Source organism: Rhinolophus sinicus, linkage group LG16 (assembly GCF_036562045.2).
Source record: "Rhinolophus sinicus isolate RSC01 linkage group LG16, ASM3656204v1, whole genome shotgun sequence".
Lineage (NCBI taxonomy): Eukaryota > Metazoa > Chordata > Mammalia > Chiroptera > Rhinolophidae > Rhinolophus > Rhinolophus sinicus.
Window position 1 is genome coordinate 26,057,954 of NC_133765.1, and position 27,063 is coordinate 26,085,016.

Consider the following 27,063-nt stretch of genomic DNA (forward strand, 5'->3'; position numbering starts at 1 on the left):
GATGGCCTTTGAGTCTTCCTTTCATGCTGGTTTTCTAGTCACTGGATGTACCACTTCCTGTTATGTGTTGTTGGAATGCCTTCCCAGTGCTGTTGCATATTACAAAGGTAACATGCTTCCCTGCCCAAGCATGCAGTGCGGGCACCCCACGCTGCTTGCTTCAAATGGAAACTAAACCAGCCAGTGTCTGGGCTGCAGCCCTCCTGTGGGAGATGGACTGGCTCTTCCAGAGTAAGGGAAGCCAAGTCAACACCAACTCTAATGTGACTGAATATGCTCTCTCCTTCGTAGTCAAAGTGCTATGTGAGGCTGTTCTTAGAAATTCAGGTGATAATTAGGGCATCCAGACTTATCCTACGCCAGATATGCTGGTATTAAAACAAGACAGTGACCAGTAAAAACTATTTGGTTCCAGAAATGAGGCCTTGGTTAATTCTGGGAAAATGAAGAAGCTGCTTTGCTTTTAGGGGAAAGTAAAGAGCAATACTTTGAGCTAGTGAGACACTGAAGAAAACTATTATTCTTCTTAGGCTGAGATGTAGTACCTATGGATTTTTGTAATTAAAAAACTAAGTTTAGGTTCAGTAACGTTTGGATGGCCCAATATCAGTAGCAAACTTTGAGTAACTTCTATATAAAAGACATTACTAGGAACTAAGTATATAAAAGTTCCTAAGACACTTTGCTCCATAAACAAGCTCATCGCAACAAATAATGTGAGGTGTCAAGAAAGCGAAGTCTGTAAATAATGACAGGAGAGAGAAAGACTTAATAATAACCACTAGCTTGGTCCGTTTGCTGCTGACATCAAAGACAAGCTGGATTACCGCAACTTCAAATGATTCTTTACAGTGCAGTAAGTAATGGAGTTCAAAGTCCACACTAGGCCTATGTCTAGAAATATATGTGGATTTAAGATTGAGGTCCAGCTGAAACCAAATGTAATATGAGATCTGACAAATTCAAGAACTCATCTAGAAAAAGTGGTACATACCTCATTGCTGAATATCACTACGGTCACCTTCGAAGGACTCCCCTTGGGAAGCTATGCACTGATGCCAGCGCCTAGTCTACCCTTCAAAGCAATTTTGGAACTCTCTTTCTGGAATGGCCATCAGAGCTGTCGTATTACCCTTGATGTCTTGAATGTCACCAAAATGTCTTCCTTTCAACATTTTCTTTATATTCTGGTAAAGAAAGAAGTCACTGGGGGCCAGATCGGGTGAGTAGGCAGGGTGCTCCAATACAGTTATTTGTTTACTGGCTAAAAACTCCCTCACACACAGTGCCGTGTGAGCTGGTGATTGTCGTGATGCAAGAGCCATGAATTGGCGAAAAGCTCAGGTCGTCTTTTTCACACAGGCTTTTCAGCACTTCCAAGTAGTAAACTTGGTTACTATTTGTCCAATTGATAAAAATTCATAATAACTGCTCTGATACCAAAAAAGGTTAGCAACATTGATCATTGCAAAAAGTTCGCAAACTTAATTGTTAGACCTCGTATAAGACTCCAGAGCCTCTTTCAGATTTCTTAATCTCAACTTTAAAGAAAGCTTAGTATTTGCTAAAATTACTCATTTTTATGATTGTTGTTAAGTTACTCATGTTCATTTGGGTACTTGGTAGGTATTCTGAATACAGTTCAGTTAGAGGTCTAGGGTTGGGCTACCCCTTTACCCCACACTCCCAAAGATGAAGGTTAGGAATGTAATATCCACTTTAAAGTACTACCCTGTTTCACCAAAAATAAGACCTAGCCGGAAAATCAGCTCTAATGCATCTTTTGGAGCAAAAATTAATATAAGACCCGGTCTTGTATTGTATAAGACTGGGTCTTATAGTAAAATAAGACTGAGTTTTATATTAATTTTTGCTCCAAAAGATGCATTAGAGTTGATTGCCCGGCTAGGTCTTATTTTCGGGGAAACATGGTAGTTGGTCAGTCTCTGGCGCATGCAAGTTTTTAGTATAATTCTCTCCCCCAGAATAGATGTCCTTATCTTTACTCGTCTTTCTGTAATAAGCCTCTTTCTACAAACATCCATTGTCTTACTTTTGCTTGAAATCTCAGTGAACAGATGGTAACATTGGAATGAAGATACAGGCTGGGTTTTGCATTTGTACGTGGAATAACTATTGCAAGGGTTTTTCAGAAAACAAACATGATCCTACTACCTCTGGCTGGTGACTACTGAGCAAACATTAAGTCACAAGGTTTATGGATCTGGCAAGTTTTCACTGTTTTCCTTTTAAAATCCTAAAAATTTTTAGGCAGCATATCAAAACGTGGCATTCCAGATGAATGGGACTTAACTGTCAATGCCAGTCTCTCAGAATCCCACCCACTCCTCTTCCATCCGATCAGTAACCACAGATTTCTATGATACAAGACAACTGTGGTATTCCCACCATGTGTGTGAGTTTTCAAATCATTCCATCTTCACTATAATTAAGAAAGATAAAGTGTGTATCACCATTTCACAGATGAGAAACTGAGGCTCTGGAGAAGTTAAGCCTGTTTGTAATTTGTAATTAGAGCTAGAACAAGAATCCTGACCCCTGGCCCAGCCCAAGAAATTATGGCTCAGTTTTCTGAAATAATACCTTGCCTTGGGACAATAGTGTTATTTCACATATGAATTTAAAATCCCACTTAACAGTGCTTCCTTAAGAGATTAAATCAGATTCAAACATACATACCTGTATTTTAAACGCTTGGAAAATAATTAGGAGTAAGACAGCATGTAAGATTTCACTGTAATTTTAATCGACATTTTGCTAAAAAGCACAGAACAACTAAAATTTTAATGGCTCAATGTTAGGATTACATACAAAATCCTTAAGTCAAAAGAGTTACAGGATCCCACATTAGTTATTTCTTTCACATTATGGACAAGTTGTTAAAAAAAAAAATCAAGTGCTGTGCTTGAATGGAGCACAAGATAAGCATTTCAATTTAATAACAAAATTAAACCTAGCACCTTTAAAATAAATACTGATAACCACTTTGTAAGTATGAAGGTATCACTACAATTGGGGGAAAAATCCAGTTCAACAGTGCAAACACATAGCAGCATTTTCAAAGTTGAAATTAAATTTGTGTAAACACCCACCCACCCGCCACTCTGCCTGGTACAGTGAACAGGCACTTCTGTTGGTTGAGCCCTCCCCACCCAGGGCCGAAAACAATGAGTTCCTGCTGAGTCTCTTAGATTCTAAATCTGAAAAGCTGCCACCAGTTTTAGACCAAGGGCTGAAAAGACTTCAGTAGAGTACAAGAGAGATCAGTATGTTTGAGCAGGAAGGAGTTCTCCTTCAGATGGGCGGATCAGTAATATTTCCAGTCCAAACCCGGAGCCTTGCAGCTCCGGGGTGCACATGATCACAGATAGGCCCACCTCACGTAATCCTGACTTCAACGGGACGTCTGCGTGCAGAGCCCGATGCTGCATGAGAAGGGACAGCATGCGATCCCCACAGCTTTGCAGCCAGAGCACTCTAGGCCCATTCAGTATAATTAAAAACATTTGTGATGCTTAACCCATTGTTACCAAATGGTACTTCAGTAAAGAATGTCTGCACGTTAAGTCTTCCTCTTTTTAATATTTTCAAACATTAATGACTGATTCTTTCCAATGTGGTCTTTATGTCACTCACAGAGTTACTGTGTTTTCTTTCTCATGAGCACTCCATCTTTTCACTGAACCTTGGAGTGTCAGGTCTTAACTTTTAACAAGTACAGTCAGATATAAAAAGAAACACTGAGAAGCAGGTTCAGTGGCCAATTATTTGCATTACAGTGTTAGGAAAAAAATAACTGCTAGATGTTTTTTCTAAATCATTTACCATTTACCAACTGTCCAGACCAAAGGGCATTTCCAAGCAGGAAAGTTCGGATTCCAACTTCTCCACTGACCCGTATGCAACACAAATGAATCTGTTCCCAAACACTCGTGGAAGAACTTGTTGCTCGGATGTCATCGACGCCGAATGGGCTTGTAGACACAAAATGCCATAAGGATCATGATCACCAGCAGGATGCTGAGAATGGTTCCCATCAACACTGCAAAAGGAATACAGGTTACCTCCTAACGGCAGCTCCAGGTTCCGTAAGTCACCCATTCACTGGCGATGGTTTACCAAATGCCACTCGGCGCCAGGTACAGGGGAAACAGCGTTAACACACCCCCTCTCTGGACATGGCCGTGTACGTGCGGGAGAGATCATAAGCCACTGAGAGCCTGAAGGGCCGTGAAGAAAACGCGAATGCGATAGTGATGGGGGAGGGGTGGGCAACAGTAAGTATAGTGGTGAACGAAGCATCTGAGGGGACACACAAGCTGAGCCCTTAAAGAAATGAAGGAGCTGGCCACGTGGAGATCTGCAGGGAGAGCACGGCAGGCCCCAGGTTCAGCAAACAAAGGGCCTTGAGGCCAGTGGAAGCCAGAAAGCCAACGAACAGGAGGCAGAGGTGGGAGCAACAAAGGAACAAGGTAGGAAAGGAAGCCAGAGAAGAAGGCTGCAGTCAGTCCACGTAGAAGGAAAGAAACATGGATTTTCCTCTAAGTTTACAGAGAGGGTTGGAGGCAAAGAATGACATGAACTGAGAAAAAGCAAGGAGCCCAAGTATATTTTTCAAGCTATTTATAAAAACTGGAGATTCAATAAAGAATAAAGTATTTCAGTCTCTAGATGAGTCTTGACAAGGGCCTTCTGATCAAAGAAGCAATACTCTATTTTTAAGAATAAATTACACATCTATAATTTAAAGGTGCTCAGGTGAGAAATGGGACCTACCACTGATAATTCAAGTTGATGCATGGTACAGGACTAGACATAAGAACCTGGGCTTTAAACTAACATAAGCAGCATTCTGTTACAGTGATGTGCAATTCCATTTGTGTGACTATCTCAGAGATCATGGGAAGAGTTAAAAATGATGTTACTTTTAACAAACAAATGTACATTTATGTGTATGTTAAGTATGTGGGCCCATCCCAGGTTCCAGCCGGGGCCTAACCATAGGTGTTCTCCAGTCTAGTTACTGTTTCTCTCAAAAATCCAAGATTTGACCAGTTTTATCTAAATCAGTAATTTGAGGCATATCTGTGACCCCCTACATTATTCTCCCACACTTAACCCAGTTATTATTTTTAAACTGACCATATAGAAAAATAAAAGATAAAAATAAATAAAAACTGACCATATAGAAATCTCATCTTTTTTTTGGTGAGGGAGGAGGAGGAAGGATGAAAAAGGTGACAAAAACAGTGTGTCACAACTCCAAAAGGCCAGCAGTAATTTTAAAGGTCTCTGTTAAACTAAATCTGACTTACATGAGCTGAATGTCCAATCTCAAAATAACCCTTGTTACCTAAATAACTGCTTTAATTTTCAAAGCCCTGAGTTCCGTAAATTTCTAAGGTTCAGTTTGCAACTGGACCTAAAGTTGTCTTAGTCCATTTAAACCATTCTCTTGCAGTTTGGAAATTAAAACTCCCAAAGGAAGTATGCAGGGGACTGGAATTGGAGAATGGAAATCATTTAAAAAAAAAAAAGTTTTAAACCATGAGATGTTAGGTACACATCTGGATAGCTATCCATTTGGAGTTTGATGGATTCTCCCACTCTATCTTTTTACCTCTCCTGTACTTTGCACGTGTTATTATAGTTGCCTGAATGGCAGGCCCAGGCAGAACCTTAAGACTATTTAGGTCCTTCCTTATGGTCACTTCCCATCAATGAGCTTCGTTTTGTACATTTATAAAATGGGGAAAATGAAACCCATCTCACAAGGGTTTCTTGAGGCCTAAACATGGTAACCTATGAAAAGCATTTAACACAGTGCCAGACATGGAATAAGTGCACGATAAATGAAAGCAGTTATGACCAAGACAGGTAACACAGCACAGTGGTCAAGAATTCAGGGTTTGGGGTCAGACTGTCGGGGTTCTCATCTACATTTACAGGCTACATGGCTTTACATAAGTTACACAATCTGTTGTCTGTTTCCTCTTCTGCATAAATGGAAATAGAAATACTACACAGTGTTGTTTAGGGCAGTGTTTCTCAAATGATCTGTGGTAAAGGACTCGTTTTTACAACTGTTAGTCTATCCCAGGCCACTACACAGCCCTGGTGCGCATGACTACTAAGCAGGTCCCTGTATCTGTAAATCATTCCAGTTCAGGGACCTTGAACTGGTCTCGACTGGTTTGTATGTTGCAACGTCAACATGTTAAATTTCTACACACTTAATCTCAATTTCTGTAGTCATCTCTTTTGCAGATAACATATACCCTGTTTCCCCCAAAATAAGACATAGCCAGACAATCAGCTCTAATGCGTCTTTGAAGCAAAAATTAATATGAGACCTGGTATTATATTTTATATTATACCTGGTCTTATAGTAAAATAAAACCAGGTCTTATATTAATTTTTGCTCCAAAAGATGTTCTAATCAGCATTAGAGCTTATTATCCGGCTAGGTCTTATTTTGGGGGAAACATGGTAGTTTGCAGACACCACTGATATGCAGATCACCCTTTGAAGATTACTGTTCTATAACACTCGTTCTCAACCAGGGAGATTTTAACCCCAGTGAACATCTGGCAATGTCTGGAGATATTTTGATTATCTCGACTGGGAGTAAGGTGTGCTACTGGCATCTAGTGGGTAAAGGCTGGTGATGCTGCTAAACATCTTACAGGGCTCAGAAAGTCTCTCTCTACTCCCCACACCCCAACAACAAATCATCTTGTCCAACTTACCAGCAGAAATACTCTTCTAAAGGATAAAGCAGGACAATGTCTGGAATCCCCTTAGCAGAGCGCTAGGTACACAGTAAGTGGTCAATATGACAGACAATAAGTTCGTGTAATTAAGATAATCCGGAAATGATACCATATGGCAACTTTGTAGATACTGAGATACACAATAAGGAAGAGTGGAAGGAAAGACTTTGGCCAAGCAAAAGGCAGAGTTATTTTGAAGTTTGCCAAGTTTAAGCTCCAGGATCCCTTCCAAAGCCACCCATGTGCAGCCATGTATATGGACGTGTGTATATGCGTATGCGTGTTGAAGAGACGCTCCGAAACAAGACGTAGGTTTTAGTACTGGCCGCCACCGCTTTCTAGCTGCGTAAGCTTGGGCAAACCACTTCATCTCTCGGAGTTTTATTTTTAATCTTAAAATAGGGCTAAAAACCGTACCTCTCTTATTTACGGTGAGGCTCCAATGAAATCATGTATACAAAGTGCTTAGCACCACACACGGGATACAGGAAATGCGCAACCAATGTCAGTTATTACTATGACTATTGTTAGGAAAGAAGGGGTGAAGTATATATTATGCGCCTTGTTGCTTAGCCTGGACCCTCACAGCCTGAGGGGAGGGGACCCAGACTGAGACCCAAGTGTCCGGACTCGGAGGTCATTCATGCACCCAGCACGTCTCGCGAGGCTACTACTGTGTACCAGGCGTTCCGCTGAGCGGTCAAGCTCAGGCCTCCTTCCCCAGGCCTTCGGAATGGAGGCGGCGGCGGTACCGCGACGCTCACACACACACACACACCCCGCCCCCGCCGCAGTCCACCCGGCGCGTCAGGCTCCCGGGGCCCCAAGAGGCGGAAGCGCAGGCCCGACCCGCCCGCCCGTCAGCCCGAGGCCGCTCACCCAGGTTCTGCCCACGCAGCACCGCGTACGGTCGGCTCCGCTCCGACGACTCCACCGGACTCTGGGCCTCCGCCTGCCCTACTAGGAAGCTGCACAGGTGGCAGCATAGCCACCACCACACCACACGCAGCATCTTCCTAGGCTCCTCGGGTCCAAGAGCCCACTTCCGCCGGAAACCCCATCCCAGTCTCCAGCCGCGCCCCGCCTTCCGTCGCCGCATCCGCTTATCAGGCGCGCGTCGTTGCCAGGGTAACTGTAAGGCTTGGCCCGCGTGTCGCCCCCCTCACGGTTCCTCCAGGTTCATCGTTCCTCGGTGAGCTATGTTAACACCCGGCCCGCTTTCGGAGGGATCACTGTTCCGTTCGAGGCCATGGCCACCTCTGTCACTGTTCTGCTAGTGCCCAACGTTCCCCCTTCCTTTGGGCTCCAGGTTTCTTTCCTCAGAGGTCTCTTAGGTCCAGGTCCAAAATGGACCTGTGGAAGGTTTTTTTTAATAAATCCGTGCATTTTCATATTAAACCTTCTCCACAAGCCTGAGAAATAGACACTGCATTCCCATTTTACAAATGCCACCTTCTCCTTCCTAAATTAAAAGAAAATATTTCCTAGTGCCAATTTTGTACGCACTCTTCCAGAGAACAGATACAGAGGGAACACAGCCACACTGCTGTGGGGACAGAGTCCCAGAGAGCAGTTTCCACGCTCTCGGCCTCACGTGGAAAGGTGCTGGCTCCAGTAGTAGATGGCCATCAGCTGTGACTAGTTGGCCATCAGCTGTTACCGGTTAGCCATTAGCCACTGATATAACTGCGGTGGCTATGTTGGTTGGTTGGTTGGCAGAGAAGCTGATGGCAGATTGCAGATCATGTGGCTCCTGCTCCCTGTGTCTCCAACACAGCCACCAGCGAGAATATAGTGGTATGACTCCCCTACCTATGGTTCCGTGGGTGTTCCTTTTTGGCCTCACCATATCCTGCGTTCTTGTGCGGGGAGCGGGAGCTGAAACCCTGTATGCCACTACTTTCACTGGGTTGGGAACAGGTCAACTATTGTGATTGTAGATGTCAAAATCCAATACCAGGCCTCAGCAGTCTAAATTCAGAGGTTTTAAAAAAGGAGGGAAACTGGGGTTTCATGGCGGGATTCCATGGGTGGATGCGCACAGGGTCCCTGCCTGACTGTGTGCTGCCTGGGAGAGTAGTGGGATGGGACCAGCCCTTGAGTGGGAGGAGTGGACATGGGTGACAGAGATTAGGAGGGTCTGGGTAATTTTCAGAGACGGTCCTGTGATGGGGTCACAGGTTGTGGCTAAGGAGTGATCCCTCTCAGAGGACACGCAGGATAGAAGCTGGTGGTTGGAGTTCTGATCCTAAGGGGTAGAGGGGACCTCAGAGCCCCTTGTGGGGATTGGCTGAAAACCTTGCATAACCATAATGTTGGGGTGGAATTGCTGTAATCTGGAAGAGACCATTTTAACTAGGAGGTTAAAGAGACAAGGTCCAAACAGTATTCTTCAGATCTAGAACCATGAACCATCGTCCTGGAAGGAACCAGTCCTAATACGGTGTATGGATTTGGGGCTAGTGGGTGCATTGGAATAACTGCCTCATTTATTATCCGGAGGTCCTGAACTAAGCAGTACTGGCCAGTTTCCTAACTGGCAGAACGGGCATGTTGCAAGGAGAGTTACAGGGAATTAAGAGGCTGTGATTAAGGAATTTTTCAATGGTTGGCTGTAAGCCAAGTTGGGCCTCTTTACTAACAGGGTATTGAGGTTTGCAAGGAAAAGAAGTGGGGTTTTTTAAATCTAGTCTGAACGGGGATAATATGGCTGGCTCATTTCGGGGTCTCTTGGTCTCACATTATAGGAGGAACTTGGATTCTTATTTCTGGAGGAATATTTATAAGTTCCTCTGAGTGATCGGATAGTTGTAATAAAGCCGTTATTGTCGGGTCAGAGGGAAGAAGTTGGAGACTGGTTTGCAGCTTTTGCATGATGTCCCAGCCTAATAAAGGGGTGAGACGACGGGGCATGACTTAAACAACTGTGAGTGAAAGCTAGATTTCCAAAGCAACATGGCAAGGGTAATGTGTGCCTACAGGTAGGTAGTAGGATTGACTTCTACACCAGTAAGGACAGGAGAAAACTCAAGAGGCGGGCCAGAGCACTGGAGAAGGGCAGCGTAAGTGGTTCCCTTTGCACTCCCATAGTAAGAAAAATAATATTCTTACCTGCCACTTGGAGTGTTACCCTGGGTTCAGCCTCTGTGATGTGAAGAAGGGGAACCTGGACGAACCCTGGGGCCTGTCAGGCAAGAGGTTAGGTGTCATCTGGGCCAGTGTGGAAGCAGGATGGCCCCCTCCTTGAGGGAAGAGAGGACAGACAGTCCCTTCTCCAATGTCCCTCCTTTTTGTAAAGGGGGCATGGGCCCAGAGGTGCCTAACGAGGGCACGCTTTGCTCCAGTGTCCTTCTTGATGGCCTTTGAAGTGAACGTTGGGGCCCGTCTTCTGGGATCTCCCTCCATGGGGGCCTGTCCCTGGGTAAAGCTGTGTGGGCAGGGCGCTAGCAAGTTCAGCAGCCATGAGGTGAGCCCTCCTCTGATCCTGCTCCCTACCCCACCTTTCTCTGGAATCCTTCTCAGCCTCATGTTGGTTATTGAAAACCTTGAAGGCCATATCTAATAATATGGGGAGAGGCATCTGGGGCCCTAGGTCTAGCTTTTGTAATATTCTCGGAATTTCCAGAGCAGATTGCCTGCCTGATAAAATGAATAGCAAGAATAGTAATGCCCTCCTGACTAGTGGGATCTAGATTAGTATATCTCCGCATGGTGTCAGCGAGGCGGCATTGAAAAAAAGCCAGATTCTCATTAGGTTCCTAAGTAATCTCTCTGAGCGTTTGTTTTTGTTTTTTTTAGTTTCAGGTGCACAAGACAAAGCAAAACTTAGACGTTTATCATTTATATCCCTCACACTGTGTGAACCCCCCTCCCCCCATCCACTATCCCTCTGTACGTTCCCCAAATTAATTTTCAAACCCCCATGACCATCTTGTGGTTACCGACTATTTTTCAAAACCTCTCACCTTCCCCTTATCCCCACCCCCCCGCCCCTCTAGCAACCCTCAGTTTTTCCTCCATGTTTCCAAAGCTGTTTCTGATTAGTTCATTCACTTATTCTTTTCTTTAGATTCCGCATATAAGTGAGATCATATGGTATTTGTCTTTCTCTTTCTGACTTATTTCACTTAACATAATGTTCTCTAGGTCCATCCATGTTGTTGCAAATGGTAAGATTTCTTTCTTCTTTATGGCTGCGTAATACTCCATTGTATAAATGTACCACAGTTTCTTAATCCAGTCATCTACTGATGGGCATTTCGGTTGTTTCCAGGTCTTGGCTATTGTGTATAGTGCTGCAATAAACATAGGAGTGCATAAAGATTTTTGAATTGGAGTTTTGGATTTCTCCGGATAGATACCTAGGAGTGGGATTGCTGGATCATAAGGTAGTTCCATTTTCAGATTTTTGAGATACCTCCAAACTGTTTTCCATAGTGGCTGCACCAATCTGCATTCCCACCAACAGTGCACCAGCGTTCCCTTTTCTCCACATCCACGCCAGCACTTGCTGTTTGTTGATTTATTGATGATAGCCATCTTGACTGGGGTTCTCTGAGCGTTTCTTAATTTGCAGGCTTACTGATGCCCTTTTTCATGCCTTCAATGAGGCAAGTATCCATATGGTCTCTTCTGCACCTGCCTTGGGCTTGGAGCTGGTAGTGCCAGTTGGGATCACAGTTAGGAACTACCTCTGCTTCTACTTGACATTGGTCAGGCTGTCAGGCTACTAATTGATCTGTGTATCCTTGAGCTATGGCCCAGATATGGTTCTTTTCTTCTAAAGTACAAGTGGTGAGAATAATATGTACGAAGTGTGATCACAAAATATGGTGAATGTTTAAAAAAAATTACAGTAAAAGACACATTGCCATTAATCCCCCTCATAATACTCCCCCTTGCTTCAGACCCATTTATCCCATCATTCTTGCCACTTTCTGAAGTAGGTCTGGAAGTCCTCTTCCGTGAGTATCTTTAGTTGCGCTGTCGTGACTGCCTCAATGTCCTGAATCGATTAAAAACATTTTCCTTTCATTGTCATTTTGACTTTGAGGAAGAGCCAGAAGTTGCACGGTGCCAGATCCAGTGAATAAGGTGGATGAGGACACATTGCAATATCTTTGACAGAAATTGCCATATACCAGAAGCAATGTGTAATCCGGAGCGTTGTCACGATAGAAGATGAAGTAAAGACACTCATGAAAGAGGACTTCCAGAACTGCTTCAGAAAGTGGCAAGAACAATGGGATAAGTGTGTTTGAAGTGAGGGGGAGTATTTTGAACGGGATTAATGGCAATGTGTCTTTTAATATAATAATTTTTTAATTTAAACATTCACCATATTTTTTGATCACACCTCATATATCTTGCCAAATGAGGTCAAAAGCTATAGTCAAACCCTGAAACTCTTTAATGAATTTGGAAGGCTCTTCTGAATAATTGCCTAATTTGGTCTCTATTTGGGCTAAATCTGCCATGGAAAAGGGAACGTGTACTCTGATGTCTCTATTAGCGACCTCACGGCATCTAGTTTGTACTGTGGTCAAGCAACATTGCAAAAGAAAATTATTTTGTTCTTTTTGAGGGATGACAGATCAAATTACATCCAATTTTTAAGAATACAGCCTAGGGGACAGTCTGAGGATAGATGATCTGCCTCCCACGGTCCTGAGGAAGCAGGGAGATGGTGTCGGTCTGAGTGGGAGATTCAGAGAATCTCCAAGAACTAAGAACATCCTAGAAGGACAAACTGGCCATATGTCTTGGGAGCGTCCCCCTGCAGGAAATAGGCCCTGGGATCAGGGACCCCTGCCTTGGGGTTAAGAACCCCACCAACCCGTGGCAATTATTGGCACCTCCATAGTTGTCCCCAGATGCAACACTCACCAGAAAGTTTCCAAATGTACCTCTGGAATCTCAGGATCACAGGAAGTAGAGACAGAGTATAGAAAAAGGAGTCTAACACCTGTGAAGGCTAAAGAGAGGCCCACAGGGTGTACACCGGACTTCTGACCCTGCCGGAGAATAGCCCTAGCCTAGAATCTTCAATTCCCAGAAACCCCATCAGGGGCTCTCGAGAGACTCAAAAAGAAAAAGAAAAAGAAAAAGGGACCCAACAGCATGTGTGGATTCACCCTGGATAAGCTGCCGCTGCCAACTGCACCACACGCTGGAACTTAGGTACTCAGAAAGGGTAGAGTTTCCCCGAAGGGAGGGAGAGAGAACAGCTCTCCAAAACAGTCACCAAAATGTCATGGTGGCTCACGGGTAGTTACAGAATTCACAAGACAAAGCAGGAAGACAGAAGCAGATTTATTAAGTACGCTCAAAGCAGAATGGGCAGTCTAAGAGAGAGACCTGCACCGACGAGAAGGTGTGTTGGGGTTTAAAGCTATGTTTCTGAATGTGTCTAGCAGGGAGCTTTTTAGGGTGTGATTTTCTCAGAATTCAGTAGTTCGTTGTCCAGTAATTGCCAACATCAACTCAGGGCACAGTGTTCCCACAAAGCACCTGTTCACTGGACCCCAACTGCTGCTGCTGCTGCTGCTGCTGCTGCTGCTGCTGCTGCTGCTGCTGCTGCCACCATCGCCTATGTTAACCCTTTCCTGACCACTCCTACCCACTGAGCTCCGGCCCGCTGCCCATCGTGAGAGGGGGCCTCCGTGTCGCACAGCCCAGGGCAGTGACAGGTGCATTTCACAGCGACTTTGGCAGAGTCATTGGTGTGAAAGGCGCGTGTAGGGTCCACGTGCTCCTGCTCAGCTCCCAGATTCTCAGAGGCGTGACGCCCGCACTAGGACTGTGTAGATCAGCCTCTCTCAGACCCGCAGTCACTCCTCAGCCTCTGCCTCCAGAATCAGGGAGACAAAATCACAACAAGCCTTAAAAACGCTCAAACCGTGTGAGCACGTACCCAAGGGGCAGCGGCCAAGGACACCTCAAAGTGAACCTGGTGGGGAGCCCGTGCCCATCACCTCGTTGCAAATCTCCCGCGCAAGTGGGGTCAAGAGCGTCAGTGCTCCCCCCAGGCCCCCCATAACAAACTATCTCACTGTCAGTGGCCAGTGCGAGGACGGACAGATCCTGACTCAGTGTGCACGCACGTGGTGTAGGAAGGAAGGCTGGGAGGGAAGTATCACAGGGACGATAGTGGTTATTTTAAATAATGGGATTTCTGTACTTTCAAATCTCGTGTATTTGACATTTTCTTCTGAAACAAAATTGTGGAGAAATATGATGGCATACTTTGCCTAGAATTGAGTTCGGTTCCCCAGTAAAGTTAGCTTTTCATCAAGTTCCCTGATCTTACAGAGGAGTTGATTACACTTAGGAGCGCTTGTGAATTCTGTAGGAAGGCAAGATCTTGGACGTAGGGAGGGAGATGGGGCAATTCAGCCAAACTTCTAACCAGGCGGAGCTGTCATACGAGTGTGACCTTGGACGGTAGCGTGCCCGTGACTGTGTCCTCTTTGTTAGACTGACTGTTCCATGGACGGGGCTCCCCTTAGCTGGGAGGACAGAGACTCTTCTTCTCACGTCTTTCCCGCCCTCTCCTTGGCTGCCCTTCATCCAGCGAGGAGGAGGGGCCGGCAGCAGCTCGCCTCTTACTTATTAATCACCGCCATCCACACACTCAGGCCCCAGGTCTGTATTATTAAAAGCTCACAGAGACAGACTAGTTAGCTGGCGGGAGGCGTTAGCGGTGGAATTGCCTGGCAGCGGACAGGGTAGCCGGGGCCTGGGTGTGTGTGGAGGGTGTAGACAGCCTGGGCTGCCTGACCCACCGCGCCCAGTGGAGCCCGGGCCTAGCGAAGGCAGCAACGGCGGCGAGGACTGGAAGTGCCCCGTGGGGAACACACTGACCTGTTGCTTCTGCCCTGGTGCCGTAATGCCAGCCCCAAGTGGGGCTGGTGCTCAGGGCCGGCGGAGCCACACTACAAGTCCGAGATTTATGAGGGGCGGCCAGGGCTGCAGTGGCAGTAGCACCGTCGCCTGCTACTCTGGATAGAGTTCGTGGAGGTGGATTTCCAAGACGACGATGGCCACCACCTGCAGCACATCGTGACCAGGAGGTGCCCGAAGACATACCTTTGGAATCAGACCCTTCTGACCATCCAAGGGCAAGCACAATTTTCCTGAGCGAATCTCCCATGGATGAGCGAGAAAAGAGAAAGAGCAGCCATGTCACTCAAAGGCAGCTCGCTACAAAGTATAGCCCGTGCTCCACGGTATTTCTGGATGAGGGCACCATCGGCCACCCTGAACTTACAACCACAGTAAGATGTGTGACCTGAGCGATATGTTACCACATAAAGAACAGAGATGGAAATAGATCCTTGGATATTTTTGATGAGAGATCACACCCACTCACACGAGGAACGGTTCCAGAGGAACATTTTAAGCAAGATTCTGAACACAAATTGATTTACAGATTTGTTTGTACTCTTCTTAGTGCTACACGGCTAAGCGTTGAAGGGCAATAACAACTTAGATTTACATAGACCGGCTTTTAATGTATCCTGCCATTGACATTTGGCCCACTAACTGGAGAAGAATTGTTTTTGGGGAGCCATTCTTCTTGCCTCCAAAGTTTGGGACAGTCAGGCTGTGTGGAATGTGGCCTGCTGCCAGACCCTTAAGGACATGTCCAGTAGCGAGGGAATGAGATGGAAAGGCATTTTTTGGGGGAGCTATTTCACTGTAATGTGGATGTTACACCCAACTTTTATGGCAGCTACTACTCCCCCCTGTTCTTTCGCCTCCCCCCCCCCTCCGCTCCCCACTCCAGTGCAAGACGTTGCTTCTCAGTCTAGTTGTGTAGGACACAGCTCCCTGGCCCATGCTGGTGTGATGAGCCTTGCCCCCCCCCGCCCAGGGGATGAGTCGTTGGTCATATGTCAGCAGCTCACTGCAGCTCTCACCAGCTCTTACCAGCTGCCGGCCACTCACGCTGGCGACAACTATTACTTTCACTTCTTGGGACAGCACAACAATGTGGATTTTAAATGTGCTCTTCTTAGCAAACAAAGAGCACAGAACCTAGAGGCCATTCCCAGAGTTTGTGATGACGAGCTAGGCAGACCTGCTATAAGGCGGTCTTTAAGTGCTGATCATTTCCCTGTTTTTCAGCGCTCTAATGCCATCATCTCTTACTATTTTTTAATTTTATTTTATTAGTTTCAGGTGCACAAGACAAAGTAATACTTAGACGTTTATCATTTATATCCCTCACACTGTGTGAACCGCCTCCCCCCATCCACTATCCCTCTGACATCGCACGGAGCCATTACATTTCCACTGTCTCTATTTCTAATCCATCATCTCTTAAGGGAGACATGAGAGCCTCTCATCTACAAGGATTGGAAAAACATCACCTCTCCTCCTCAAAAACCAGCAATTAGTTACTTATGTGTGGAATCTAAAGATCTGAATAAATGAGCAAAGAAAACAGAAAAAAACAAAACAACAACAAAAAAACCCCAGCAGTAGGTTTTTCCCCTTGTCCTGCGCAATGAGGGTTGTGGGGAGCGAGGAGGGCGGCACAGGGTTAAGAAAAGACAGTAGCCATGAATAGAGTGCAAGCGGGGCCAAGGGACTGCAGCCTCAAGGACTGATCCCCCAATCAGGCCTACGCATTAGCTTTTATTACTTAGGTGGGAAAGTAAAGGAGATAAAGCTTGTCATCTCAAGATGTGAATCCCATACATTATAATAGGAAACTGATTCAAGCCAATCACCCTTGCCTGCAGGCAGCTGAACAGTAAGTCTCAGGATGTATGTACTTCCCCAAGGGACAAAACCTATATGCATATGAGTTGATGGAGAGCACATCATTGAATCTCTTCCCTTGCAGGTTTTGGGAAGGAATGCAGCCACAGAGACAGAGGCTCTCCTTAGCTGCGGGAAGGTAGGGGGCTGTGCCCACGTCTATGAACCCCATGGGTTCTCCTGTTGGTCCCTACTCGACTGTGCCTGGCTTGAGTTGCCCCTCCCCCCCCCCCCGTGGGGAATCTTACTCGTCATTGGCTGACCAGCCATCTTTCTGGGGCCAAACAGGGAGGCATAAGGTGCAAGCACAAAGGTGAAGCAAAGTCCCTGAAAGGATCCGTCTCACAGTCTCTCCTTTCTCTAGGGGCAAGTACAAGGAGAGACAGGTAGGCTGCTGCGTGGCAACACCCCTGTTGTCACTTAGGCACAGACTGTAGCACCGTTACATACTGTAGGGTTCTTCCTCCCGACTACATCATTGAAGCTGCTAGTCATTATCGGCAATCAGTTTAAACCAGAAAGCTGCTGGATAACACTCGACATTCAGATTCTTTGCGAGCACTACTTATGAGTACATTAGCATGTCTGGGGTAATAAGGAGAAGTATCAGTCATTGATTATCTACTTCTATTGGCTCCATGCTGCATATCTTACAAGCTATAATGGTGCTCCTCATTTTCTGATGATTTTCCTTTGTTAAATAAATGCATCAAAAGGTATCTTCATAATTCCAACCAACGTGGTGGTCCAGTGATAACATGGAGGTGGTGAAATAGAAGGTGTCCCACATGTCTCAGGGCAGTTTTCAGCTTTAATACAATGTGCTTGGACCCTCCAGGGCACTGCTGCAGAAATAGCAACGCTAGACTTAGAAAACATCACTGGAAAGTTTAATAAAATTTCTCTTAAACTGATGTAATTCTGTAAATTTTCAATATTAAGCTTTTCATCTTACATTGAGTGAAGCACAAAATTTTACATATTAAGCTTTCTTGTTGCAGCCAATGTATTAATATTGAGCTTTTAATATTTCTCCTACCTTCTCAAATGTCTTCCTGGAAATTTGACTGTAAACAAAGAATTTCTGGGCCAAGGAATAATTTATATATAGCAAGGCTTCAAATTATATTGAGTGCCGTGGTTTCCCATTTTTTAAGGCTAGAAATGTAAATGATAAATAATGGTGTATAAAATATTACAATATGCCACCTCCAAAAACATTGTTTAGGGAGTTCGGAGCTTGGAGATTTAAGTATTGATTACAGTTTTATTTTGAAAAGAATGCTACAACTGATGTGGTGTTTTCCTCCTGTTTATATTAAAAGAAAGCTAATAAATTGTTTTAATTTAAAAAAAAAGGAAAGCTCACAGAGAAATTCATCAGTAGTGCCAGCAATGGCTGACACAAGAGGAGCTTATAAATAGGAAAGAGAGCACATGAGGAAGAAATGGGGGTGGGGTATTATCTGTCTTCACAAAGCCCCCTGAAGGCCTGACCGAGGAGCTTCCCAGCTACAGCGCTGGTGATATGGCCTCATTACCCTCGAGGTAAGTTCACCTTCCTTCCTCTGTGATAGGAATGGTGCTTTATTTTTCAGTAAAACTAAGATATGAAAATGAGAGTGAGCCTGTACGTTACAGATGACACAGACAATTTTCTTGGTGGAGAGAGTGTGGAGTGTAAGCCTATTACCACCTGATGATACTTGATTCGAAGGGCATTCAAATATGACAGCATCAGTTACATGTTGTAGGGAAGTGAGCTTTGTCATGTGAGAAATTATTTTTTTCGAAGAAAATTTTGAAATTATCAGCCAAAATGGCTGTGTGAGATACTTCCTCCAGCAAATGTTTTGAAATGAGCAGTTTTGCTCTGTTCTTGCTTTGGGTTCCCTTGACTTGCCAGAGTTCCCATCTGGTTTTCTAATGTCATGAAGTGAACCAAAGAGCTGTGCAGACACGACCCGGCATGATCTGCTTCTCATGGTATTTCCTGTAATTTCAGGAAGACTCAGTGGACACTGGAGATGGAATGGATTCTAGAATCCCTCATTTGGTGACAAAAAAATGAAGATCACAAAGGTGGGGCTTTCTTGCTGGCGTTAGTGTGCACAGCCCACCTGATGCCAGCTTCCTGCTGGCAATGAGAATTGGGGACGTGGTGATAGAACCTGGCTTTCTAGTTGAAGAACTGAGGCCGTGTTGTCCAGTTCCACCTAGGTGGTGTGAGTGTGCGTGCATGGCGGTGCGTCTATGAATCCATATGGCGTGATTCTGAGTGTGCACGTGTGTGAAATTTTGTGTGTTGAGATTTCCCCAGATTTATGCCCCTTTAAAGACCACTGTTGCAGATGCCAATTTTCTCAATAAAAGCTCCCATCACCATGACATCAGGAGTGGATAGGTATGTAAGTGCATGTACTAATCACATGTAAGTTTACACATGTGCATCCATTGTGTGCCAAGTAAACCGCAACTAACCTGAAAGCAAAGCCCTCAGCGCTCAGGGCAATGCTCACTGAGTTCTAAAGGGGGAAACTGTATTTCAGAACCTCTGTTACTGCATCAATGACAACTTCCTTTAATTATTATCATTGCCTCTTAGTATGGCTTGTGGCGTTTTAACGGTCATGATGTGTCACTGCTGCCACTTCCCTCAGTCTCAAGGCTTTTCCACTAAAGGCCTACGAATGACTCCTCCCCCCAACTTAGCTGAACGCTGGGCAGGGCTCCTTCCTTTTGCAGATGGGCCCTGGTGTAGCCCCATGTCACGTCCAGTTCTGGAGTCATTTGAACCAGGAGAGACTCCAGGGAGATCTGAGGGAAATTCACTGTGGCTTCCTCCACAGAGGTCTAACATTTACCTTCACACACTCTTGCTAAAAACACACAAAGTCATTCTCACGTGGAATATCTGCCTCCCATCACTCATCCTACCTATGGTTTTCTGTGCGGGCAAGAAACACTGCACATTGAACAGAACCAAGAGGTCACGGTGAGGGCCTGAGCGTCAGGGTGGCACTGGGCTCCCGTCCTAGGAGGACGAAGGGCACGCTGTGCATCGCGAGGTGAGGAAAGAGCAGCTCAGCAGAGTGACGAGTGCTCTGCCCCTCATGTCCCTCTCGTAACTTCCTGTGGAAATAGGGTCATGCTTTCTTCTGAAGGGCTTTGTCAGAAATCAGGTCAAGGCAGTTGTTTAAGTCGTTATGCATATAAAATGAGACAAATTCTGCTTTGAGTGTCCTTTGTACCAGGACTTGTGTGTGAAAATGTATTTTAGTAGAATTTGATTGCCCAGTAGGTTGCAATGTTTCCCAAGCAAGCAAAAAATTACACTGCTTGAATGTAAAATGTTGTTTATCCCAGAGACTGTCTACTTGAGACACGTCTGTCCTAGAAATCCTTAATCTCTAGATCATTGTCTCCTCGTGGTGCTGAAGGGAACCCAGATGTGTGCGCTGATATGTCAAAACGAGGCTCCCCACAGCTGGGCTCCAGGAATTGACAGCGCGCTGTCCAGTGGATTCCAGGTGCGAGAACAGCTCTGAGAGCCTTGGGCCAGACTTTGTCATGACAATAATTTAGAGGAGCAGAGGAAGACGCAGGAAGGGCACCCAGGCCAGGGGGTGACCAGGTGGTGGTTTCAAGATCAGGAGAAGCAGTAGGACATCGTTCCCTGAGCCCAGCCTTGCCCAGGCTTAAGATGCTATTTGGCTGCTTCTTGAATGGGGGTGAGAAAGGACGCAGCCATGTTGCTGGATTGCACATTGTGTAGATGTCTTCTTTTCAACCTGGAGAGAGGAGCTTTCCTCCTGTTCAGTGGTTTCTGTATCTTCCTTTGTAACAACCAGACCCTTTCTCCTTTGCTCCCTCCCTCCCTCATCGTCCCTCCATTTCTCTTTATCTTCCTCCCTGTCTCCCCTCATTCCTTCCCTTCCGTCCTTTCTTCCTTCAATCCTTTCCTTTCTTTGTTCCTTCCTCTCTCCCTCACTCCTTAATCCATGCTTTCTCTTTATTCCATTTCCCCCTTTATTTGCTTCTAATATATATTACCTACTTTTTTATTTAACATAAAATCTAACTGCTAAGCACCTTTTAAGTATACAGCACAGTATTGCTAACTATAGGCACATTATTTCACAGCAGATCTCTAAAACTTTCTCAGCAGATTTTCTTCCTTTTTAATGGTGAACAACATTCCATTGAATGCATACACCACCTTTCCTTCACGCTTTCACCTGTCCTTGGACACTGGGGCTGTTTCCAGATCGGGGCTGTTGTGAGCAATGCAGCGATGATCAAGGGCGTGCAGGTATTCCCTTGAGATCCCGAATTCATTCCCTTGGCATGTGACCCAAAAGAGCTACCACTGCATCTTAGGGGAGTTCTGTTTGTAATACTTTGAGGAAGCTCAATTCTGTTTTCCATAATGGCTGTGCCATTTTACATTTACACTAAGTGTAGAAAGGATCCACTTTCTCCCATCCTTGCCCATATTTGTTATCCTTTTTTTTTCTTCAAATAATACACAACCTAACAGTGTTCAGTGATACCTCACCGTCCTCTTCATTTGCATTTCCCTGATGGTTAATTCTGTTGACCCCTTTTCATAGGTCTGTTGGCCATTCGTATGTCTATTGTGGAGAAATGTCTGCTCAAGCCTTTGCCCAAGTTTTAGTTGGATTCTTCTTCTTTTTGTTTTTTTTAACCACTGAGTGTTGGAGTTTTGTGTGTATTTTGTATATTAGCCCCTTTTCAGATAGGTTTGTAAATATTTTCTCCTGTTTTGTAGGAGCCTTTTCATTCTGTTGGTTGTTAAAGAGACTATCCCTTGCCATTGTTTAGTTTTGGCACCCTTCTTGAGTATCGTTTGGCCATATATGTGTGTGATTTAGCACTTTGTCTTCTGTTCCCCAAATCAATGTGTCTGCTTTTATGCCAGCAGCAAGCTGTTTGGATGACTGTAGCTTTGTCATGAGTTTTGAAGCCAGGAAGGGTGGAGCCGCTATCTTTATTTTGCATTCTCCATATAGGTTTGGCTACTAGGGTCCTTTGTGGTTCCATATGTATTTTAGGATATTTTTCTCTTTCTATAAAAATGACAGTAGGGGTCCAGCCGGGTGTCTCAAGCGATTGGAGCTCCGTGCTCCTAACTCCGAAGGCTGCCGGTTTGATTCCCGCATGGGCCAGTGGGCTCTCAACCACAAGGTTGGCAGTTCAATTCCTCGAGTCCCACAAGGGATTCTAACAGAAACTAACAAGGACAACGGGACCTGGAGCTGAGCTGCGCCCTCCACATCTAAGATTGAAAGGACAACAACTTGCCTTGGAAAAAGTCCTGGAAGTACACACTGTTCCCCAATAAAAAAAAAGTCCCAATAAAATCTTCCCCCAATAAAATCTTAAAAAAACAACAACAAAAAACGACAGTAGGATTTTCAAGGGTGTTGCATTGGGTCTGCAGAACACTTTGGGTTGTGTGGAAATGTTAGCAATTTTATGTCTTCCAACCCATGAACACAGTGTGTGGTTCCAATTGTTTGTGTCTTCAATTCCTTCAGCGATGTTTTGTCATTTTTATTGTACAAGTCATTCTCCCCCTTAGGGGGTCTTTGCCACTGCCTTTCCAGGCTCTAGTGCAGAGTCAGGGTGTCCCCTGACTTTGAGTGTCCCCAGAGCCTCCGTTGCACCTGACACATGCACATGAGTCCTTGCCATTCCTACAAGTAAATGATCAGTTCAGACCCACCGACCACTCTGGGGGAGCTGGCAGTGAAGGGGAGGGCACATCTTCCACATCCTTAGAGCGAGAGTTGGGCTCTCCACTGCGGCCGCCAGAGGCCAGGTGTGGCTGTTTATAATTCGTTTCACTTGATCATTAATTAACTCAGTGAATTAACATAAAACATCCAATTGCTCAGTGACACTAGGCACACTCAAATGTGAACATAAGAGCTGCAATTCCAGGTTGATAAGTTTGGAGGGAAGAGCCGTCGGAGGCCGGGGGCAAGGAGGAATTAAAAGGGGATTCCTTCAGCATCTCTTTCTGATTTAAATGTTTGCATCTGTGACCAACATCTTGTTCAAAAACTTGCACCCCATGGAGCACAGGGAAGAGCTGAGAACCTGAAGGAAAGGTCAGGGTGATGCTGTGTGACTCTCCACAGTCTCACATCAAGTAGGAGGAATGGGGGCGCCCTCTTTCTAGTAACATCACTGCTCATGTCTCTGTATCTAAAGACTGGCTGGCAGAGAGCTTCTCTGACACTGAAAGTGACAATGAAGACTCTACACACAGCTAACAAGACTCAGGTCAATTAAATGGGAGAGAGTTCATGGGAACAGGTGTGTGTCGCCTGCTGCTTTGAAGGTTGAGGAAGGGGGATGTGACATCAGACAGAAAAAGGAAATACGTGTGGAAGTCTGATGGGTTGTCTCAGTGATGTTACGGACACGGGGCTCTCTGTGTCCGGGGTCTGAGTGTGGTGTTTGTCATCATCTTTCCTTGCTTTGCTCTATAAAACTCATCGTTCCTACAAGACCAGCCCTTTCTTCCCCTCACCCCAGCCAAATCTCAGAGCTTGGCATTTGATTGGTCAGCACTCCTGAGAATTGTGGACAAGAGACTGTGGTTTCATTCTCGTAATTGACCTACGATGGCCTTAATCTGGTGGACACAATAACTGGCTCATAGGCTCTGCCAAGTGGAGACCAGGGTCTTCTCGTTTCTGAGAAGTCAAGTCCCTCCCGCTTTACGCTCAGGACTTGTACAGCACCTTCTGCTTCTCTCCTCATGTTTGTTCCTCATGGAAAGGGCGCTATGAGTTAAAGAAGAATTCCTCTGCATCACAGCTTTCACTCCACTATTCTAGAGCTCGCTTCCGCCTCCACACCCCAGCCGAGGCTGATGTGTTGAATGTGCTTTCATGTGACCTAAGCCTCTGCCCAGCTGCCTCCCCTGACCCTCCAGGGCCGGCACATTCTAGGAGACACACTGGATCTCACAGCACCACTGACCTGTCTCCTGGGATTGAGCAGGACCAGGACAGGACCCCAGGCCTCAGGACCAGGAGGCTCTGGGGAACAAGTGTAGACGTGAGGACAGAATGGGTCCTGGGTGCGGCTCCATCACCCAGGAGCAGCAGGACCCTGGGCTCTCACTTGGACTCTAACTCTCCCCTTTCCTTCCCCGTGGCCACCTCAACATGGCTGCCGCCTTTGTCCCAACGAAGACCGCTGTCAGGATGACGAAGCCGCCCACAGAGTGAGCCTAAGAGCACTTGTAAGTAATTACCTCCTTCATCTCTTTTTCATGTTCTCTCTTTCCTATCCATAAGCTCCCGTGTGTGACCCTTCCCCAGGTCCTCCTTCTCTTTTTCTGATTCTCTTCCTAAGGGATCTGGTCTCATCCAGGTACTGGGTTCTGGGATCGTCAATGTCTATACTCCCCTCCCCGCCCTCCACTGTCACTCTCTCAGCATCGCCCTGGCGCCTGACCCCGTCTACAGCATTCAATCCTGTTGACCAACCTGAGTGGTCCATGCAGGGCGCTGGGCGGGGAGTCCAAGGGCTGGGCCCACCCTGCTGGAGCGCCCTGTGAAGTCTGGCTCTGCCCTGGGCTCCCCACACGGGGCTTTTCCTGCAGTGGGTGGCTCTGCACAGGCCCGATTCTGCTCTTCCCTCCCGTTTTCCAGATTCCTTCAGAAGTGCTTCAGGAGAAAGAGCAGACGAAGCAATTCCGGAGAAAGAACCTGTGGTGCTTGGGATGAAAACGCGTATGTGCGCTGTTCCCTGTAGCTTTCTAACTTATTTATTTTTTGTCTTTTAGTAAAAGGAAGCAAACTGAGGAGAGCTCTCTGGTGGCCCCTATTGCCTGTGGCCGTGCAGGGAAGATGAGGGGAGAGTAAAGAATCAGTGCAGGCCACTGAAGGATGTCCTGAGCACATCTTTCCTGAGGAAGATTCTCAGGCATATAAGCTTCTACAGTTGCTGGGCCCATCCCTCCTCAGCCTCCTTAACCTGGAGGAGAGGACAGTAGGTTCCTGTACGGCCACCATGTGGGTAACTTCAGGCTGTGGCGTTCACGTCGTATTCTTCATGAGAGTCCCCTGGATGCATTTACCACCTCGCCCTGCAGGACCCACCCTGCACTACTGACCCCTTAAGATTCACAGGGAGCATCCCCTAGTGGGGGTTTAACGTGGGACCCTCATCACTGGGTGTGAGGAGACAGTGTGGGGTGGCCTGGCCTTCCCTACTAGAGGCCTCCCGAGAAAAGGGGGAGGAGTGATGTCCTGTGGCCCCTTCTCATGCAAGCAGTGGGCCAGAGGGGTCTGCATCTGGCCAAACAACAGAGGACATCTCTTAAATGACCCAGTTGAAGGTACAGAACTATGTTCATTAAGGTAATTTTGTGTTGTGACCCCGGGAAAGTCTCCATCTCTGCATCTTGGTGGGTACCTAGTAGTCCCAGCATCATTAGTCGGAACTGTGAATAAATTATTCCCAATTTCTCTGTGGTCTTCTTCCAGGAAGATGACAAGCCCTCTCTATTGTCACACATTTTGTCGGACATAGCAGCCAGGATGAGGAAAGTAGTGCTGCCATTAGCACCAATCCGTCAACTGCCATCAGAAGGAAGTGGTCCAGAAGAGTGCATATCCTGCCACACCGCAGCCTCCATCCCTTAAATAACCCAGGGAAGGTGATGTGGAATAATTCTCCTGAAGTTAATTCAAGAACAATTTTTCAGTTTCCCATTTTGGAGAAAATTATGAAAATGTGAAGTCATGTTCTCTTATTTCATGTGTGCAAATTCAAATGTCCTCACTGGCTAGTGCCCTCACTATCGAAGTAAAGAAAGACGCATTGACAAGTCAAAATGTCATTCATGTCGAATACAACGTCTCTAGCTAATGTTCCAGCTCAGACAAAGAATTGCCATGTTACCTTGGGGGTAGATGGGGCCTCTAGACAGCAGGTGATTTTTTAACATTCGCTGAATAGATCCCTCCCTACTCCAGCGTCTGCAGATTTGTAAAGATGAATAGACGTGATTGAGAACAGGTGTAGATAACCATAACGGTTGTCCAGATAATACACAAAGTTCGCATCTCCCACCCCTCCAGTTTCCTATTGATGCCATCTTATATTCATGTGATACAATTAGTAGTGAAATATTGTGGATATTTTTACTAATGAAAGGCCATAGTTTCCATTATGATTCACTCCCTGTGCTGTGACATCTATGAGATTCGACAAGAGCATCATGTCACGTGTCACCACTAGAGTATCACACAGGTATCTGTACACCGGTGTGCATCGCGTAAATAGGGAGAAGGTGGAGTGATTTGTTAATGGGGACAGAGATTATGTTGGATATGATGAAAAAGTTTTGGGTATAATTAGTAGAGGTGGGTCCACAGCATTGTGAATGCAATTAATGCTACTGACCTGTATAGTCACAAATTAGGAAAAGCATTATGCGTATCTCATCAGGGTAAAAACGCAAAAAATCCAGTATTATAGACGATGAAGACAGTAGCCGCATACATGACTGCATGGACGCTGAACTGGATTGAAACGTTTCAAGAAGAAGGGAAATTTGATGCGTTAAAATGGGTGGAGGAGCATGAAACTCTGTCATGGAAACACAGCATGCATTTCAGTGTTTACCCTTTTTTAGATTATTTGAAATAGGTTAGAGTCTCTGCAGCGAGGATGCCAAGGGTTCTATTTCTCTTCCTTTCCCGCTCCTCAGCCTCCCGTCCTTCATCCAGCACAGAGGGTGGCCTGGCAGCAGCTCAGCTGCCATTCTGACATCCCCCCATCCACACACCCTCACCCATGCCCATTGAGGGAGCGGGGCTGGCAGTCACCAGGGCTGGTGGGCCTTGTGGCGTCTGCTTCTGCCCTGGGCTCCCCACTTGGGGCTTTTCCTGCAGTGGGTGGCAGAGCTCCCTGAGTGAGTCCTGAGCGGCAGCCCCAGGACTGACAGTTCCTCTGTGTCCCCGGAGCCCCGTGACATCGCAGAGGAGAGGGGTGCAGGGAGACGCTCCAACTATCCCCAAGGTAAGCTGGCCCTTCTTTGTCTAAGTGACAGTCCCCCGAAACGGGCTGCATGTCTTCCTTTCCCCCCGAATTCAGAGGGAAATCTGACCATGTACATGGAGATGACATACGTGATTTCCTTGTTGGGGGATGTCCGGTAAGTCTCTAACCGCTGACACCTCAGTCAAGATGGCATTCAACAATGCCGGCCTCAGCGACAGCCTGTGCGCTAGCAGCACTGTCCTCAAGAGAACACTCTTCTCCTAAAAAGAGTTTTCTATTTGCAGTGCAAAGGGGCTTAACAGACCGTCCCTGAAGAGCTTGAGCTTTTGCACAGGTGTTCTGAGCTTTTCTCCTGGGTCACCGACCTACTCAACCACCTGGTGTCCTAAAGAGCATCCCCTAGTGGAGGTTTAACATGGGACCGTCATCACTGGGTGTGAGGAGACTG

The 27,063-nt window shown here is 46.1% G+C and overlaps 1 protein-coding gene, 1 long non-coding RNA gene and 1 pseudogene across 2 annotated transcripts; 2 read left to right on the forward strand and 1 right to left on the reverse strand.

The window, feature by feature from the left end:
- Positions 1–2,745: 2,745 nt before the first annotated feature.
- On the reverse strand, positions 2,746–7,908 carry LG16H12orf76 (linkage group 16 C12orf76 homolog). The gene is made up of 2 exons (XM_074321362.1): positions 7,674–7,908; positions 2,746–4,063 (listed from the first exon to the last, which is right to left on the reverse strand). The coding sequence occupies exons 1-2, from the start codon at positions 7,891–7,893 to the stop codon at positions 3,978–3,980; spliced, it is 306 nt and encodes a 101-aa protein (XP_074177463.1). The 5' UTR covers positions 7,894–7,908; the 3' UTR covers positions 2,746–3,977.
- LOC141569161 (uncharacterized) lies at positions 7,850–26,594 on the forward strand. The gene is made up of 4 exons (XR_012492591.1): positions 7,850–7,986; positions 23,795–23,844; positions 24,257–24,337; positions 25,094–26,594. It is a non-coding gene; the product is annotated as an uncharacterized LOC141569161 (long non-coding RNA).
- Positions 14,176–15,730, forward strand: LOC109461317 (cyclin-Y-like protein 1; annotated as a pseudogene).
- Positions 26,595–27,063: the final 469 nt, after the last annotated feature.

Excerpts from the sequence above, each read along its gene's own strand:
- LG16H12orf76 (XM_074321362.1), bottom strand. The coding sequence starts at position 7,893 with ATGCGGCGACGGAAGGCGGGGCGCGGCTGGAGACTGGGATGGGGTTTC. Across the intron at positions 4,064-7,673 it reads GCTGCGTGGGCAGAACCTGG|TGTTGATGGGAACCATTCTC; the intron begins GTGAGCGGCCTC and ends TTCCTTTTGCAG.